Here is a 16853-nt window from a genome sequence, read left to right on the forward strand (position 1 = left end):
ACCTGAAATTGCAAATGTTTTACAACTCAAATAAAAAGTAGCAAATGGGGAACTAGGAGGGATTCAAAGTTGTACAAAAATAGTCTAAAAAAATACAAATAAAAGAATAAATAAAAAAGACAGTAATTTATTTACTCTAGCCCAGGACTTTCTACTTTAGAACCAACAATTCTGGCTCTAATACATACATTTAAACATTTGGGGTATAATACACATTTACTTCTCTATACTGCAAATAAATAATGGGTATAATGGCTATTAGAATAAACAAAATTTCTACAGTGTACATTGATGACCTGTGTAATTTAGCACTCATTTAACAGACCTCAGAGCAGAGCATTGTGTGTTTAAACTTCATCAAAAAAAAACAAGGTTTGGGAGCCAAAAGTTGTAAAACTGTCAATTACTTAATGGCGTCACCTGAAACACTCATCTTTCCCTGATGAATGTATACATTCACTTTTAACTTTATTATTATTATTATTATTATTATTATTATTATTATTATTATTATTATTATTATTATATTACTACTACTACTACTACTAATAATAATAATAATAATAATAATAATAATAATAATAATAATAATAATAATAATAATATACTTTTAGATGTATGTTAATAAAATATGTTAGTATTCTTTGTTATTATACTTCTTTTTATTCTTTTTCTCAATTTAGAAGTGAAGAAAGGGAATAATACCCCCCCCCCCCCCACACACACACACACACACACAGCTCCAACCCTCATCCTGTCGCACACAAACTCTGACTTAAATGAAGCTGATTTAAAAATCTGTTTTCAGTCTATGAAGGAAAAGTTGAAGGAACCTGAGTGTTTTCTGTCACCTCTCTCTCTCTCTCTCTCTCTCTCTCTCTCTCTCTCTCTCGCTCTCTCATTTCTCTCTGTCTCTCTCTCATTTCTCTCTCTCTCATTTCTCTCTCTCTCTCTCTCTCTCTCTCGCTCTCTCATTTCTCTCTGTCTCTCTCTCATTTCTCTCTCTCTCTCTCTCTCTCTCTCTCTCTCTCTCTCTCTCTCTCTCTCTCTCTCTCTCTCTCTCTCTCTCTCTGGCCGTTGTATGCGCTTCATCTGTAATTTGTAGGTCTGGAAAACGGAAATAAATAACTAATAACTGAATTGGAGGGGGGCACGGTGGCTTAGTGGTTAGCACGTTTGCCTCACACCTCCGATGGGTTGGCACTCCGTCCAGGGTGTATCCTGCCTTGATGCCCAATGACGCCTGAGATAGGCACAGGCTCCCCGTGACCCGAGGTAGTTCGGATAAGCGGTAGAAGATGAATGAATGAATGAATAACCGAATTGGAGTAACTTTGCCGTTCAGTAGATGGCAGTAAAGAGCATCCTGATGACGATTGCACTTCTTCACACTACAAAGATGGCGACTTAGTGAGAGCCACCATGCTTGACTGTTGATAAATCATATTTAAACTATTTACCTTAATAAAACGTACCGTAAAAATACAACATGTCACGACTTATTGTGAAAAACCTCCCGAATGGGGTGAGTATTTCTAACCCACAGCATGCGGTGAAATATCTGAGCTATTTCGTGCTTTAATAGCATAAGTAAATAAGTAAATACTCGTCAGTGATGTTACTGCATGTGTTTGAACACAGATGAAGGAAGAGCGCTTCCGTAACATGTTTACAGCCTTCGGGACGCTGACAGACTGCGGACTGAAGTTCACTAAAGACGGCAAGTTTCGGAAATTCGGCTTCGTTGGATTTAAGAGCGAAGAAGATGCAGCCAAGGCGTTAAAACATTTCAATAAAAGCTTTGTAGATACGTCCAGAGTCACGGTGAGTGTCAGAGGACACAGAGAGACACTTTTCTGATGCTGTTATTCATCCACTTTATTTGGAACACTTGTCCATTTATGCAGTTATTTATCCAGTCATTCATTTATGTGCTTGTAATTCAATTCAATTTGGTTTGTATTGCACTTTTTTTATTATTTAATTATTTATTTTTTAACAGTGGACATTGTCTCAATGCAGGTTTACATTACATAAGCAATATAGTACAAAAAGAACAAGATTAATATTAAACTTAAATGTATTTCTATTCATCTCTAATGAGCAAGTATGAGGTGACCATGAGAAGGAAAACTCCCTTAGATAGACCAGGAAAAGAATCCTTGAGTCCATTTGTGCTTCACTGGAGGGTGTGATTATAAATTATTAGAAGCACCAGAGACTGTTATTATGAATGATGTCATATAAAGTCCATGTGGCTGTTTTAAGTGTTACAGAAACTGATCATCTCTTGGGATTTTCCCACACAGCAGTGTCAGTAGTTTATCCAGGATGGTGTGAATAACCAAGCTAAACTTATTTTTTAAAAAAAAAACACCTTGTCTTTTTTTTAGCCGCCATTTGTTCCGTTTCAGCGAGTTTTTGCCCATGAAAGCCTCAGATCCGTGTTCAGATCTGGAGTGGAACCCAATGTGGTTTTCTGCTGTTGAAGCACATCCAGCTCCATGGTTTGATGTTTAGTGTACTGAGATGCTTTTCTGCTCACGATGGGTTGTAAAGACTGGTTATTTCATTTACTCTAATCAGCTCAGTCCAGTCTGGTGTTTCTCCTCTTAGCTTTCTCATCAATAACTTGTTTTAGTCTGAAGTCCCACACCGTACACTCTAGAGACTGCCGTGTGTGAAAATCCCATTCTGATGTTGGTATATACTGAAGCTCTTGACCTGCATCTGCGTGATACTTTTAATTGCTGATAAGAGAACTGAATTAATGACCAAGTGTTCCTAATAAAGTGGAAGGTGAGTATCTCTAGCTTTATAAACTGGGTCTTCATCAAGTTTATTACTTTTTTTTTTGATTATGCTTACATTATTCCTACCATATTATTAAACAACTACGGAAATCAAAATCCTAACTATACATTAATACATTTTATGGGTGACTGAATCTTGAACGCTCAAGCTTCATAAACACCATCATTAATGTTCTGTTGGTATCTGAATAGTGGTGATATTTTTATTTGTTTTGTATGTCAGTTGGAATTTTGTACAGATTTTGGAGACCCCAACAAAGCGAGACCATGGAGCAAGCACAGCCACCAGCCAAACAAAACAAAAGATGAACAGAAGCCTGAAGGAGAAAAGAGAGATGAAATCAAGGTGAAACAGGAACTTTTTTCTAAGCACGTATGAAAAAGGCTGCTTAAGCTTTCATTATTTACAGTTACAACTGTTACAGAATTCGGGTTTTAAGAATGAATTTTGCCTTATGTCACAGGGAAAGAAAGGGAAACAGCCTCTTGACCTTCTTGGAGAAGTGAGTTTTTCCTTGTACATCAAATGAAGGAACCAGATTCCAGTATTGCTTTTATTTATATTTATATTAACAAGTTTTAGATTGCCAATGAAGATAAAATTTTAAAACAGTTTTTTCATGGAAAAATGTATCATGAGCAATTCCTCCATGCTGTTACAGGGCCTGAGTATTATCCCAAGCACATGTTTTCTGTAAAAGTTTACATAGTGTAGCCCGGTTTGTTTGTATTTTGGGGTTGTGACATGACCCTCATAAAGCACAAGCTATAAATCTAATAATAGTAAACTTTTGATCAACTGGTACAAAGTGTTGAGTAGAGTATAAAGTGCTTTTACTCTGTTTACTCCCGCAATTTACGATGATCTTTGCACTGCAATCGTTTTGTTAAACCATCTCTATAAAACAAAAAAGCACACTGTGGTATTTAAATTAAAAACATATGATATTCTGTAAACGTTGGTTTTGTCTTAATCCTCAGTTGAAAAATGACGAAGGCTTCCAAGAGTTCCTGGCGGTGCATAAAAATCGCACACAGGTGCCTACGTGGGCTAACGACGCTGTGGAAGCTGGAGCAGTGGACGAAAGTAAAAAGCCAGAGAAAAAGAAAGCTGTCAGCGATGACTATTTAAACTTTGACTCTGATGAGTCTGAGGAGCTGAGTGAGGATGAGGATGAGGATGAAGATAAGCAGGGTGTGTCTTTATTTCTTTGATACATAAAGGACATGGTGTATATAGAGGAATTCAATGATTTTGTTCCCCCTCACAAATTTGATGGTGCAGCACACAGTTTAATAATGGTATCTGTGGAATATAATCACTCTGATTAAATAGATTCAACTAAGATGGCTATAAAGGAAAGTCTGTCAGATATGGACTACCTCCGCTCCAAAGTGGTGAAGAAACCAGACCTGGTGGATGAGGAGGAGGAGGTGGAGGAGGAGGAGGAGGATGATAATGCAGAAGAAGAAGGTTCAATGCAACAAATGAACACTGCATATGAGTCTGGAGATAAAGACAAGCAGAAGCAAGCACCATCAGCATTAGCATCACAAAACAAGGTTTGTTCTAACCATTGTGAAAAATTTCTCAGCATTTTGTGCCAGATGTTTGATTTCCGTTGTTAATTCTGTCCTCCTCTATAGTTTGAACCTGCTACAGAATTCACAGTCAAGCTACGAGGAGTGCCATTCACTGTTAAAGAGGTAATGTCTAAATCCTACTGATGCACTGTTTCTTCACTCAGTTATCTGCTGCTATGTCAAGACTTCAATCCCCCATAACTTATTGGAAATCGCAAAGATTCGGCATTTAGTTATGTTGGAATGACAGAATAACTCAAAGATTTTTGAGCAATAATCTTTAAAGAATAAAGATGAAGAGCAGAATAAGGGGAGTTAAATAAATGTTTTTAGGATAACTGTTTTTTTTTTTGTTCTTTTTCACTGCATACATTCTTGTTGAGTTCTTGTGTTTATTTTCTTCAGCAACAAGTGAGAGAGTTTATGCTGCCTCTGAAGCCTGTGGCCATCCGTATCGCCAAGAACAAAGAAGGCCGTATCTCAGGTAAGAGCCCACCACGTACCTGGTATGTACAAGCTATAAACAATATACTACTATTACATTTGCCTATTCTTTTATTTAATTTAAATATAGCCCCCTTTTAATGACTTATGGTTTATGAAGACACCTGAAAAAAAAAAACAATACATCCTTATGGTACATTCCTTCTCAGGACATCGGCTGTTTATGGGGTTATGGCTATAAAAAACAAAATGGCTTTTCACACATGAAGTGAAAAAGAAAGTCATTGTAAACAGATTCTTGGCTTTTCACATTTAATACTGCTCATACTTTACCGGGGTTGAGAATTAATCTTGCATCGTCATAATCTGACATTTCACAATATACATTCCTAAACCCTTAGTTAATGTACTTATTTATAGTATCAGCAAACATGACTGGATAAATGCAGATAGTGACTTTTAAATAATGTTTTTTTTTTCATGCTCCTGAGATGAACAAATGCAGTAAAACAAAGGACAAAAGAAAAAACGACTCTTAATGAATAACAACATTAATGATCGGCGGGAATATAAGTTAAGAGTTCTCTAAAGCAGGTTCAGGAAAAGCATTCCTGGAGAGACAGACAGACTTCAAACAGTTTCAGAGACGTGTCACAGAATGATGTTCCTCTATGTTGTGGTCTCAAAATGTTCAAACTGCCAGCTAAGGTTGAAAAGTAGCAGATCATCCTGTATACAAGATGTATGACTGAATAGGTTTGTGTTCAGGTAACGTGTATGTGGATCTGCACTCAGAAGCTGAGGTGGAAAGAGCTCTGAAACTCGACAAAGATTATATGGGTAAGTCATTCGGTACCAGAAATATTGTTGTATCTGAAGTTTTAAATGAGCGTTTACATGCTTTACTTCCTCCTTCAGTCCAAAGAAACCTCTAAATTGATTAATACCACAGGGGACGTGGTAGCACAGAGTTGTTAAACACTTCCGATTAGAAGGTTCGAATCCCAGGTCCACCAAGCTGCACATGATGGGCACCTGAGCAAGGCCCTTAACCCTCAATTGCTCGGTTGTATAAAATAAGATAAATGTAAATTAGCAGTAGTGTGAATGTGTGTGTATGTGATTGTACCATGTGATTGGTTGACATCACTGTAGAATCAGTGGTATAGAAAATGCATGGCTAGAAGACACTTAAGGGCCTTTTTACACCTGGTCACTTCATGTGTTTTGATCCGATAGCTACTGTATCTGATTTGTTAAAACTGTTCCATTTACATTAGGCCACATAAATGCGTCTTGGCGAACCGGATATCAATCCGATCTTTCTACTCCCGCCCAAAATGCAATTATATTTTACCTCATTTCTGGGGTAATTGAAATGGAACACGCTTTGGTGTATGCGGTTTTCAGAATGCAATCAAAAAGAAGACGAAAAAACTTGTTGCGACGGTTATGCTACAAAAACCCAACCTGCGTGTCGTCCATGTTGTTTGTTTCTGGTGCGATGCACAACTCGTGAGTCACTTGCGAGTGACGTACTTCCGTTTGGGAGGTGTATAGCGCTGACGTATGTGGCTTGAACAACCACATTCATTTACACCTGTCCAGTTTCACCTGAAATGTGTCCCAGACCACCTCCTGAAGTGGTTTGAACGATAGGATTTATATCCGTCTCGAAAACATATCGGAGGGCATTTAGACCTGGTCTTTTTACGATCGGATAGCTATCGGATCACAGAAAACGCATGTATTGACCAGGTGTAAAAAGCCCCTTAGATGTTTAAATAAAAGTTGATGTCGTGTGTGTGTGTGTGTGTGTGTGTGTGTGTGTGTAATACATGGTATTGTGTTCACAGGTGGACGCTATATCGAAGTATTCCGAGTCACAAACTTCGCCGACAAGAGAAAAACGAGAGCAGCTCCACAGGAGAAAAACTTTGTCTCTGAGCTGAAAGAGGATGAAGAAGAGGAGGATGTGTCCGAATCTGGACGGCTCTTCGTGAGGAACCTGCCTTATACGTGTACAGAAGAAGAGCTGAAAGAGCTCTTCACTAAGCACGGTGAGAGGAAGTGTCATTAACATACAAGTCGCAGCAAAAGCTAGTGATTCTCAAACTAACCTTAAAATCCCGGCCAACTTTGCATATTAGACATAATGTATTGTTACTTAGGGATGGATTTTCAAATTTAGTATTAAATGATAAAAGTAGACTTAGTCATTATCCTTAAAAACTTTGAGTGACTGCAACAACTGTAGTTATGGAGTGGACTTAATGACTGATATTGTAGACAAAATGAAAAAGGAATTGCAAATTATATTATAATTATGAAGCCATATTTTAATCTCAATAGCAATTCCCCATTTGCTATTTCACTGCCTCTGGTGTCGCGTACAGAGCCTGCCAGAACTCAAATGCAATCGCATATCCTTTTGCGTTTGCATTTCCAATGTCTGCATGTAAACCTGTCAATCATTGTCGGGGTGGGATTATACTATGGGGCGTGTTTATATCTGGAAGTGACGCCATTCACAGTCGATCGTCGGCCCGAACAGAATATGTGCAACCGTGCCAGTTTTTATTTACTCTTTAACACAGTGTAATGGTGACCTATTCTGAGTTTCTGTCTAAATATAGTATTCCAGTTTCTCCTGAAGAAAGGCTATTTCCTCTGGTCTAAAGATGCTTCTTAAAAAAAACCTGCTCTCGGGCCTCCGTCATACTTCTTGAATCCTGCTGGTACTGAAACTGGTTGCGTTTGTTTCTCCCATTCCCCAATAAAAAAAGCAATAATCTCTGTTTAAAAGGGTCTCCAACCCTACTGTTATTTCATTTTGAATGGTTTTATTGATGACCTGTTGTGGAACCTTCCCCATAAATACTTAATCACTAACAAAATCAAAGAATTTTTTTTAGCTCATTTATAAGTATTATCCTTGCAATTATCATATAAACAGATTTAGTTGTGATATTGACATATACTGTACTTTTTGTGGTTTACATGAAACAATCATTCACTTATTTTGGAGTTGCTCTCACTCAGTCCGGTACTGGTCCTATTTCTTCTCTTTATCAGGGCTGTCAAGTGTCACGCATTGAGAGTGACAGTCACGCATTTCGATCTTTTGTCACCCTCTCCTGCTACACATCATATTTCTAACGCAGAAAAATCTTTTTGACTATTTATCATATATTTTATATGCCGCATTCCCCAAAATGTATCTGTCCGCACCGCTGTCTCTATGGAACCCAGCAGGAATCAAGTGCGTCTCCCCTGGAGCTCTTGGTCGAGCCTAACATTTATCAGCCAATCAAAAAAAGAAGCTACACAATAGCCAGTCAGAAAATAGCACTATCTGGGTAAGATTTAACGCAACAACCAATGGGGGAAAAAAAACAACATATTCATTAGAGAGGGTATTTTCTATGATCGGACATGTCATGCTTGCCTGTCTTCAAAACTTAAGAGCCCTGCTTTATTAAGGCTCACATCTTGTCAAACGTTTAGCTTTGCTTTAAAAATGTTTTATTCGTCATTTTCTCCTTTTAGAAATGTTATCATAAGGAATATTTCTTCATTCACTTAATTTAGTATTCATAAATATAAATGTGGTGCCCTTTGTTCTTAGTTTTAAAAGCTGAAATTCAACAATAATTAAATACATTATGTTTAAGTAACAAAAAAGCTGTAAAATGTATTTCAGCCTGTAAGCATTTTCACATTTTTGTTTGACTGGTTATTTTATGTAATATTTTGCCCTTTTTTATTTGATATATTCCTGTTTCGTATTTCACGTTTGTTTATTCAGTATACCTCTGACTGCTGTTATGATCCTATAAAATCTATAATTATATTGCAAAGTCAATCTCCCAGCTGCTGCGAGAGGCTGTTGCAGCTCTGGAACCGACATCTCAAAATACAAACAGAAAGTCTTGCGGTCACTTCACTGAGTTTGGCGAAAACAACTTTATTAATGTTGCTATTTGTTTAGGTCCCAAACTCACTTAACCTGACTTAAATGATATGGCTTTTCAGTAAGAGGTAATCAGTAGTGAAGGAACTGTCTTCGGCCTGTTGTGTGAGTATCATAATGTCAACTTCCCCAATCACATCCATCGTAAATAAAACGTTCTGTTTGCTGACCGCGAGGAGCTCAACACGGTGGTCGATTGTGAATGACATCACTTCCAGATACAAACACGCCCCATAATATAATCCCACCTACCTGACAATGATTGACAGGTTTACGTGCAGGCATTGAAAACATAAAAGCAAAAGGATTTGCGATTGCACTTGAGTTTTGGCAGGCTTCGTACGTGACGCTAGAAGAAGTGAAATAGCAAATGGGGAATTGCTATTGAGATTAAAATGAGTCAGTGTCGTAACTCGAAAGACAGGAAATTCAATTGCAAATGGAAATTCAATTGCAAATGGGGTTGTGCCGTCGCGTAAACGGAATTGCAAACGGTTTGCATTTAAATTGTTACGGTTTTTACAACGACAAGTAGAAAACACAATTGCAAATATAATTTATATAATTATGAATTTATTTTCATTTTGTCTGCAAAATCACTTCATATGGACTAACATTTAACACAGAAATAAAAAATAAATTATAATAGCAATTTTACTGTAATTTTCAGTCAGTTAGTGACTCATGGGATTGCTTTGGATGTCGCCACCTGGCGATGGTCACACCCTCTTTGAACCACTGTTGCGTCAATCAGCTTTTTGGGTCTGGTTTTCGTCCGTGATCTTTTGCAGACTTCAGCATTAAGGATTTAGTGTTGGGTCTGTGGTGAACTCAGAAATTGCTCTGACCTGTTAGTTCCTCAGGAGCTATTGGTTGCCTTATTCCACTCAACTACTATCTGTTGTAGGGAGGACATTATTTACTGTTACATTATTTACTGTTCATTGTCACTTCCTCTCAAGGTTTCTTCCTGATATCATCTCAGGGAGTTTTTCCTTACCACCATCGCCTCTGACTTGTTCATTAGGGATAGATGTTTGAGAGAAATAATAACTTAATTTTTTACTCTGTTTCTATGTTTTATGTAAAGCTGCTTTGAGACAAAGGGAATTGTTAAAAGCACTTTACAGAGATCCATCCATGTCCGTAGAGCCAGATTCCGTGTCCGGGGATTGGGTCGCCGAGGCTCCCGCCTTTGACTGCCACTTAATCCACATTGCACCAGCCCCTTACGGTTTCTCCTGCAGGTGTTGGGCCCACAGGAGATCGGCCCCACATTGCTCCTTCGGGCTGAGCCCGGCCGGGCCCCGTGGGGTAAGACCCGGCCACCAGGCGCTCGCATGCGAGCCCCAACCCCGGGCCTGGATCCAGGGTGGGGCCCCGGTTGCGCCATACCGGGCGACGTCACGGACCTTGTTTTATCTTTCTTCATAAGGGGTTTTGAACCGCTCTTTGTCTGGCCCGTCACCCAGGACCTGTTTGCCTTGGGAGACCCTACCAGGGGCAGAAAGCCCCAGACAACATAGCTCCTAGGATCATTCAGGCACGCAAACCCCTCCACCACAATAATGTGGCGGTTCAAGGAGGGGACTTTACAGATATAATGAATTGAATTAAATGTAAAATATTTTTTTTTACCTAAGCTCTGTAGAGAAAGTGCAGGTATTACAGACGAGAATTTTCAGACTGTGATAACAGCAGTAAATCTCGCTCACTCACATTCAGTAAACGCTTTAAACTAATCAGGGTTGAGGTGAATCCGGAGCTTATCACAGGAACATTGGGAGTAAGGCAGGAAGTGTTAGCACCTTGGATGACATGCCAACGGCAAATCGGTTTCCTCTAAACCTAATTATGAAGGAAGCCTATGGGCAACTGTTGAAACTCCAAACTAAAGCTGTTCTACTTTAACAAAACAGGTAAAGAATGAAACGGATGAGAACATGCCATTATGTGGTTGGATGCAACTAGTAAACATATTCTGGTTCTTCAAGTTTTCTCTAAAAGCTATTGTGGTATACATGTGTGTTCAGGGTGACTTCTTTGTTTCAATCCAGTAAATGAATTCTTCTTCTCTGGTAAAAGTAGCCCTGTGTCTGAGTCCTGTACCTGTTTACTGACTGTATTAGGGTTCTTTCTTGTTTTCTATTCATTTAGTCTTTTTTTTTATTTATTTAGTTTCTTAAATGTAGTTATTTGTTTGCACAGTCTAAGGAGGAATAGGCTGGATTTTCATTTTACTGCAAGTTAAATAAATTCTTGAATCTTAGACTTCCATTATAAGTGAGTTTCATGTTTCTTTTCTTTTTACAATGATTTGAAACTTGTCAATATACTTGTCTGTGGAAATTGCCCACACTGTCCAGATGCAGTGCTGAATAGTGTGTGATAAACTAAATTATGCTGCATCTGATGAAGTGTGTTTTCTCTGCAGGTCATCTCTCTGAGCTCCATTTTCCCATTGACTCTCTGAGTAAGAAACCCAAAGGCTTTGCATTTATTACCTACATGATCCCAGAAAATGCAGTGACTGCTTTAGCTCAGCTGGATGGCCATATATTTCAGGTACAGGAGTAGATTTATTTTATTATTATTATTTTTTTTAATCATTTCCATGTCTGCAGTGGTTTTGTTTACGTGCTGTCTGCCCTGTAGGGTCGGATATTGCACATCATACCCTCCAGGGTAAAGAAGGAGAAGCCAGAGCAGGGTCCCAATGCTCCAGGTAGTTCTTCCTACAAGAGGCAGAAGGACGCCAAGGCTAAGGCAGCCAGTGGCAGGTCAGCATGAAAAAAATTTTTTTTGACTTGTAGGAAATTCTCAGTATGCGTCCTGGAAATGAAACTGCATTAAAGCGTAACACAGATTGCGCTTCTGTGTTGCAGATTAAATGTAGTAATAATGTTATGATAGCTGCTGTTACAGATTTGATGTGTTCTTTGTCTCACACAGCTCCCATAATTGGAACACGCTGTTTTTGGGCACGAGTGCAGTAGCTGATGTCATTGCTGAGAAATACAACACGACCAAAAGCCAAGTTCTTGATCATGTAAGATATGATATCATATAATATCATAATGATCATAATGTAAATTTCGCAATTAAAAATTAGCGATAACTTGGTTTACCGTGTATGTGTGTAGGAGTCACAGGGCAGCCTGGCAGTGAGAATGGCTCTTGGTGAAACACAGATCATTCAGGAAACTAGACAGTTCTTGCTGGACAGTGGTGTGTCTCTGGACTCTTTCAGTCAGGTACAAAATAGTGAATTTGAACATTTGTTAACTTAAGTGTTTGCTTTTTTTAAGCTATTTGCTCTTTAACATTTTTTTTCTATTATTTTGTTTTTGAATTGGTCCAGGCCACAGGCCCGAGGAGTAACTCTGTAATCTTGGTGAAGAACCTTCCATCTGGAGTAGAAGTGAAAGAGCTGGAGGCACTTTTCTGCCCTTATGGCTCTTTGGGGAGGGTTCTGCTGCCCCCATCTGGCCTCACTGCTATTGTAGAATTTCTGGAGCCCACTGAAGCCAAACGTGCCTTCACCAGACTCGCATATACTAAGGTAAATTAATCTGTCTAACATAATAAAAAACAGAACATTTTTATTGGTCATTATGTTTTCCAGCTTCTTTTGATTTTCAGCTGACCTTGTCTTTATCTGAATCTTTCTATCATCCTAGTTTCAGCATGTTCCCTTGTATTTAGAGTGGGCTCCAATGGCTGTTTTTTCAACACCCCCTAAGCAGCACAAAGCAGGTGAAATTTTAAAAAACAAAACAAATGTCCACCATGATGTTTTTAGAATCTGTCTGTTCTCTACTCTGGGCAGATTTCAGCTTTGATATGTTTTGTTCCTCATTGCTTATTCTTTATATCCTTTCCCCTGCTTACTTAGCCGAACCTGAAGATGTGAATAAAAATGTGGCAGATCAGCAAACAGGCACAAACAAACAGGTTGAGGAAGACGAGGAGGAAGAGGAAGAAGAAGAGTTAAGTCTGCCAGGTTCAACACTCTTCGTTAAAAACCTGAACTACAGCACCACCGAGGACTCGTTAACGGAGGTAGGGTTAGAGTTCACGAGACTGACATTAAGGGTTGGGCTGAGAGGAGCAGATATGACCTAAGGGTCAGTTGTCCAGGATTTTAGTGGAAGGATTATTGTATTATTACAATGTATTAGTGTCATAGCTATTTTCTTAAGAGTCTTTGTGTGTGTGTTTGTATGTGTGTTTTACAGACCTTCTCTAAATGTGGAGAATTAAAAATGTGCTCTATATCCAAAAAAAGAGACAAATCAGGTATGCTCATACTCGCCTTTAAGCTTTATTCAAAATATGTATTTATTTAAAATATATTTTTCAGGCATCTGATAGTAAATATGCACCAGATGTTGTCCCTTTTAATCGAACCCTTCGACACAATCACACAACCTTGAAATCTGATAAGAATTCCATTCTGTAACAGTTTTAGAAATGAGCTCACGATGCTTGGCTCAAAAGCATCATATGGTTATAAAAAAATCTTGTCCACTACAGGGAGTGTTCAGTAGTTGTGTGTCCCAAATGGTGCACTTTAGCCAAACACTATGCACTTTGTACTCTATTGTCTAGTGTATGAAATTCAAATGGATTTTTTTTTTCTCATCCAGCGTCAGCTCCTGATTTTTTATTTATTTATTTTCAATAACAAGGATGCATTTGTGTGCTGAATGTTTGCAATGCCGCCTGTTTTTGAGCCTTTTAGATCTGCATGTATAAAAGCATCATTAATTAGTATGTCGTCTCTCTTTTAGGCAAACTGTCATCTATGGGTTATGGTTTCATACAATACAAAACCCCTAAATCAGCTCAGAAAGCTATCCGTCAGCTCCAAGTAAGTGTACTTCAGTCTTGAGTATTCCTGTTTCTGCATGAGATGAGTATATTTCTAATCAATGTTTCCTTTTTCTCTGCAGAATTGTACTGTCGATGGGCATCAACTTGAGCTAAAAATTTCAGAACGAGAAATAAAGTAAGAGAAGAGAAGCTGCGACCCAATAACTTTTTTTTTTTAACCCCAGTTTACATTCTTTAAATGGTTCACCGTCTAGGTGAACATGCCTTGTCGCATTAAATGTTAATGCAGTTTATCTATATTATTTATATGTATATATATTTGTGTCTGTTTCTGATCTCAGGTCAGCTGTGACGCACACTAGCAAGAAGAAACAAGCAGCTAAAAAACAGACGACATCTAAGATCTTAGTACGAAATGTCCCCTTCCAGGCTACAGTCAAAGAGCTTAGAGAGCTTTTCTGGTGAGAGCCTTTTTACGAATCTTGCTAAATAATATTTGGGGAAAGCCAATCATTTGTGAAATTTGTGAATCATTATGAAATTGTACTTCATCAAAAAATGTATTCCGATTATATTTTGGAAATATGAACCTTACTTCCCAATACATGATGTTTTGGCTCAAGAGTGTTTGCTCAGTTTAAATTAGGAATTGTTGATCAACACGCTCATTTCTGTCCTTCTTCTCTAGTACGTTTGGGGAGCTGAAGACTGTCCGCCTGCCAAAGAAAGGAGTTGGTGGAGCTCATCGTGGCTTTGCTTTCGTGGACTTTCTCACAAAGCAGGACGCCAAGGTGAGTGAATCTGTTCCTGTCCCTTTCTCATGCTGTTATTCAGACATTTTGTCACTCCGTTTTTTTATTAAGATTCCAGACTGACATGTATTAAATGCATGTAGTAAAATCGTCTCTGGTATTTCAGAAAGCCTTCTCAGCGCTGTGTCACAGCACTCATCTGTACGGTAGGAGGCTGGTGCTGGAATGGGCCGACGCAGGTGAGAGCGTTGAAGAGCTGCGGAGAAAAACAGCTCAACATTTCCATGGTAAGACCGCACAACTTCTCCACTTTATGCACAGCTAAATTAGAATTTCTAATTAGAATTTATATCACTCAATTGAACTAGTTGTAAAAACATGTTTACTTGTCATTTTATATATACAGTGTATATAGTATACATACTACATTACATAGTAGAGTAATGCGTTAATCCAGCTATAAGAGACACATTTTTATGGAGGAAATACCTTTGATAAAGAACATCCACTGTGTGTGAAGAGAAAGTGCTCAGCTTCAAATGGGTACAACAGACAAACATGGCTAAAAGCTAGCACATTGGTTCATGCTGAAATATGACAGTATGAAGAGGAAGATTAAGCTTTTATTGATCTTTTTAGTATCTTTCTTAACACATACCAGCTTTTGGAAGTTGGTGTCACAGCACAGCCATGATATAACAGTAGAGTAGAGAGGGTAAAGGGTCTTGCTCAGGGGCCCACCAGTGGCAGATTGTGCCAGCAGTGCTGGGCCCTGATTTTTTGATCAACAACCCGGGGCTTTAACCACTTGAGCCACCACTGTGTAAATTATATTTGCTCTCTAACATCATAAATGCGTTGTGGTGTGGATTCCACAAGAAGTTGAATAGATTTTGTTGAGATTGTAGTCCATTTTGACATGATTGCATCATGAAAATCCCACAGATACCATACCGTGACTCTCCCATTCTACCACATGCCAAAAGGTGTTGTATTTGATTCAGATCATGTTGCTCATCCACCACAAGGTTTGAAACGCTGTGCATTCTGAGATGGGTTTCTGCTCACCACAATTGTACACTGTGGTTATTGAGGTACTGTAGCCTTTCAGTCAGCTCATACCGGTTGATCCGTTCTCCTTTCAACTCTCTCAACAACAAGGCATTTCCGTTCACAAAATTGCCGTTTACTGTAGGGTTTTTCTTTATTGCACCATTCTTTCATTCTAAAGCCAATGTTGGGCACAAAATTCCAGGAAATTCAACAGTTACAGAAACACTTAAAGTCCATCTGCAACCAACAGTCATTCTGATGTTTGGTGTTAACGTTATCTGAAGCTGCTGGTTGGTATCTACACGATTTTTTTCATTGCACTGTTGCCACATGGTTGGCTTTAGTTTACAATATTGTTCCTAATAAAGTGCTCCTTGAGTGTACATTTATGTGGACCAGGATTTATTAATACCAAAGATGTGATACTATAAAGATTATTATAACTTTTAATATTATACTACAGTTTGATTTATAATGATGAGTACATTGTGTTATTTGCAATAAACTACTCACATGCAGAAATCATTTGGAGTCGATACTGTGGTTTCTTTTCTAGATGCTCCTAAGAAGCAGAAGCAAGCACAAGTATTGGAGGGAATCCTGGAGCAAATGGAGGTCGGGGAGGGAGATGAATAAACAACAGTTAATTTTTTTGAAATTGTATTTTAATTTTATTTACTTATTACAGTGACCAGTCCCTTCAACAATAACGTTGCTTCATAAAAATATTGCTTCCCCACAGCTCAACTCTACCAGCTAGATGTTCACAGTTAATTCACATGGAGAATCCCTAATTTGGACAGAAATGCACAAAATGTTTAAATTGTTGTATAAAAATCTGGGCCAACTTGTTAAGCCAAACCTGTGTCCAAAATTGAGTCGGTTTCCATTAACACATCCGTTATTATAGAAAATTCTTAAAATAATGACATGCCTGTATTTTTGTCATGATTAGTTTAGAAACTGTATCTTTGTAATATACATTTTATTCAGTGTATGGAAAGTATTTACTTTCCAAATTTAAAAGTGTATTGTATTTATGGACAAGAAAAGAATGATGGTTTTGTCTATTAAAACACATTTCTGATTCCTATCTGCTTCATCTGATTATTCAGTTTTCCTTGCAAATATGTGAAATTAAACATTTGAATATTATATGTTGATTACACTAATTAAACCAAGCAGAAGTTTTACACAAAAAATTTTTTCTAAATTTTTATATTTATAAAGTATAAAATGGGTCAATTTAACCGCACCATAACAGAAGGGTTAAGTTTATTATGATCTAACTTTGATCTGATTAATTGACTCTTTCACCAATTTCACTCTGAAGCCTTCTGTGGGATTGGAACTTGGCTTCTGTGGAATTGGATCATTTACATTTACAGCATTTGGCAG

General features: G+C 38.1%; 1 protein-coding gene across 1 annotated transcript; it reads left to right on the plus strand.

Annotated features, from left to right (window-relative positions):
• Window positions 1-1367: 1367 nt before the first annotated feature.
• Window positions 1368-16548, plus strand: rbm19 (RNA binding motif protein 19). Its single transcript, XM_060868158.1, has 24 exons — window positions 1368-1525; window positions 1642-1824; window positions 3037-3159; window positions 3278-3316; window positions 3795-4008; window positions 4150-4376; window positions 4461-4520; window positions 4803-4881; window positions 5610-5681; window positions 6698-6901; window positions 11249-11379; window positions 11470-11594; window positions 11767-11863; window positions 11958-12068; window positions 12176-12376; window positions 12495-12570; window positions 12710-12876; window positions 13053-13113; window positions 13608-13687; window positions 13770-13825; window positions 13992-14111; window positions 14339-14441; window positions 14569-14689; window positions 16012-16548. Exons 1-24 carry the CDS (start codon window positions 1490-1492, stop codon window positions 16089-16091), a joined length of 2766 nt encoding a protein of 921 aa, XP_060724141.1. The 5' UTR covers window positions 1368-1489; the 3' UTR covers window positions 16092-16548.
• Window positions 16549-16853: the final 305 nt, after the last annotated feature.

The sequence above is a fragment of the Tachysurus vachellii genome, chromosome 4 (genome assembly GCF_030014155.1).
Source record: "Tachysurus vachellii isolate PV-2020 chromosome 4, HZAU_Pvac_v1, whole genome shotgun sequence".
Classification (NCBI taxonomy): Eukaryota; Metazoa; Chordata; class Actinopteri; order Siluriformes; family Bagridae; genus Tachysurus; species Tachysurus vachellii.

What these genes read in the sequence shown, in the direction of transcription:
- rbm19 (XM_060868158.1), top strand. Translation starts at nt 1,490, where the DNA reads ATGTCACGACTTATTGTGAAAAACCTCCCGAATGGG. An exon ending in CATTAGCATCACAAAACAAG is followed by an intron (nt 4,377 to 4,460) that starts GTTTGTTCTAAC and finishes CCTCCTCTATAG; the next exon opens with TTTGAACCTGCTACAGAATT. An exon ending in AAGCTATCCGTCAGCTCCAA is followed by an intron (nt 13,688 to 13,769) that starts GTAAGTGTACTT and finishes TTTTCTCTGCAG; the next exon opens with AATTGTACTGTCGATGGGCA.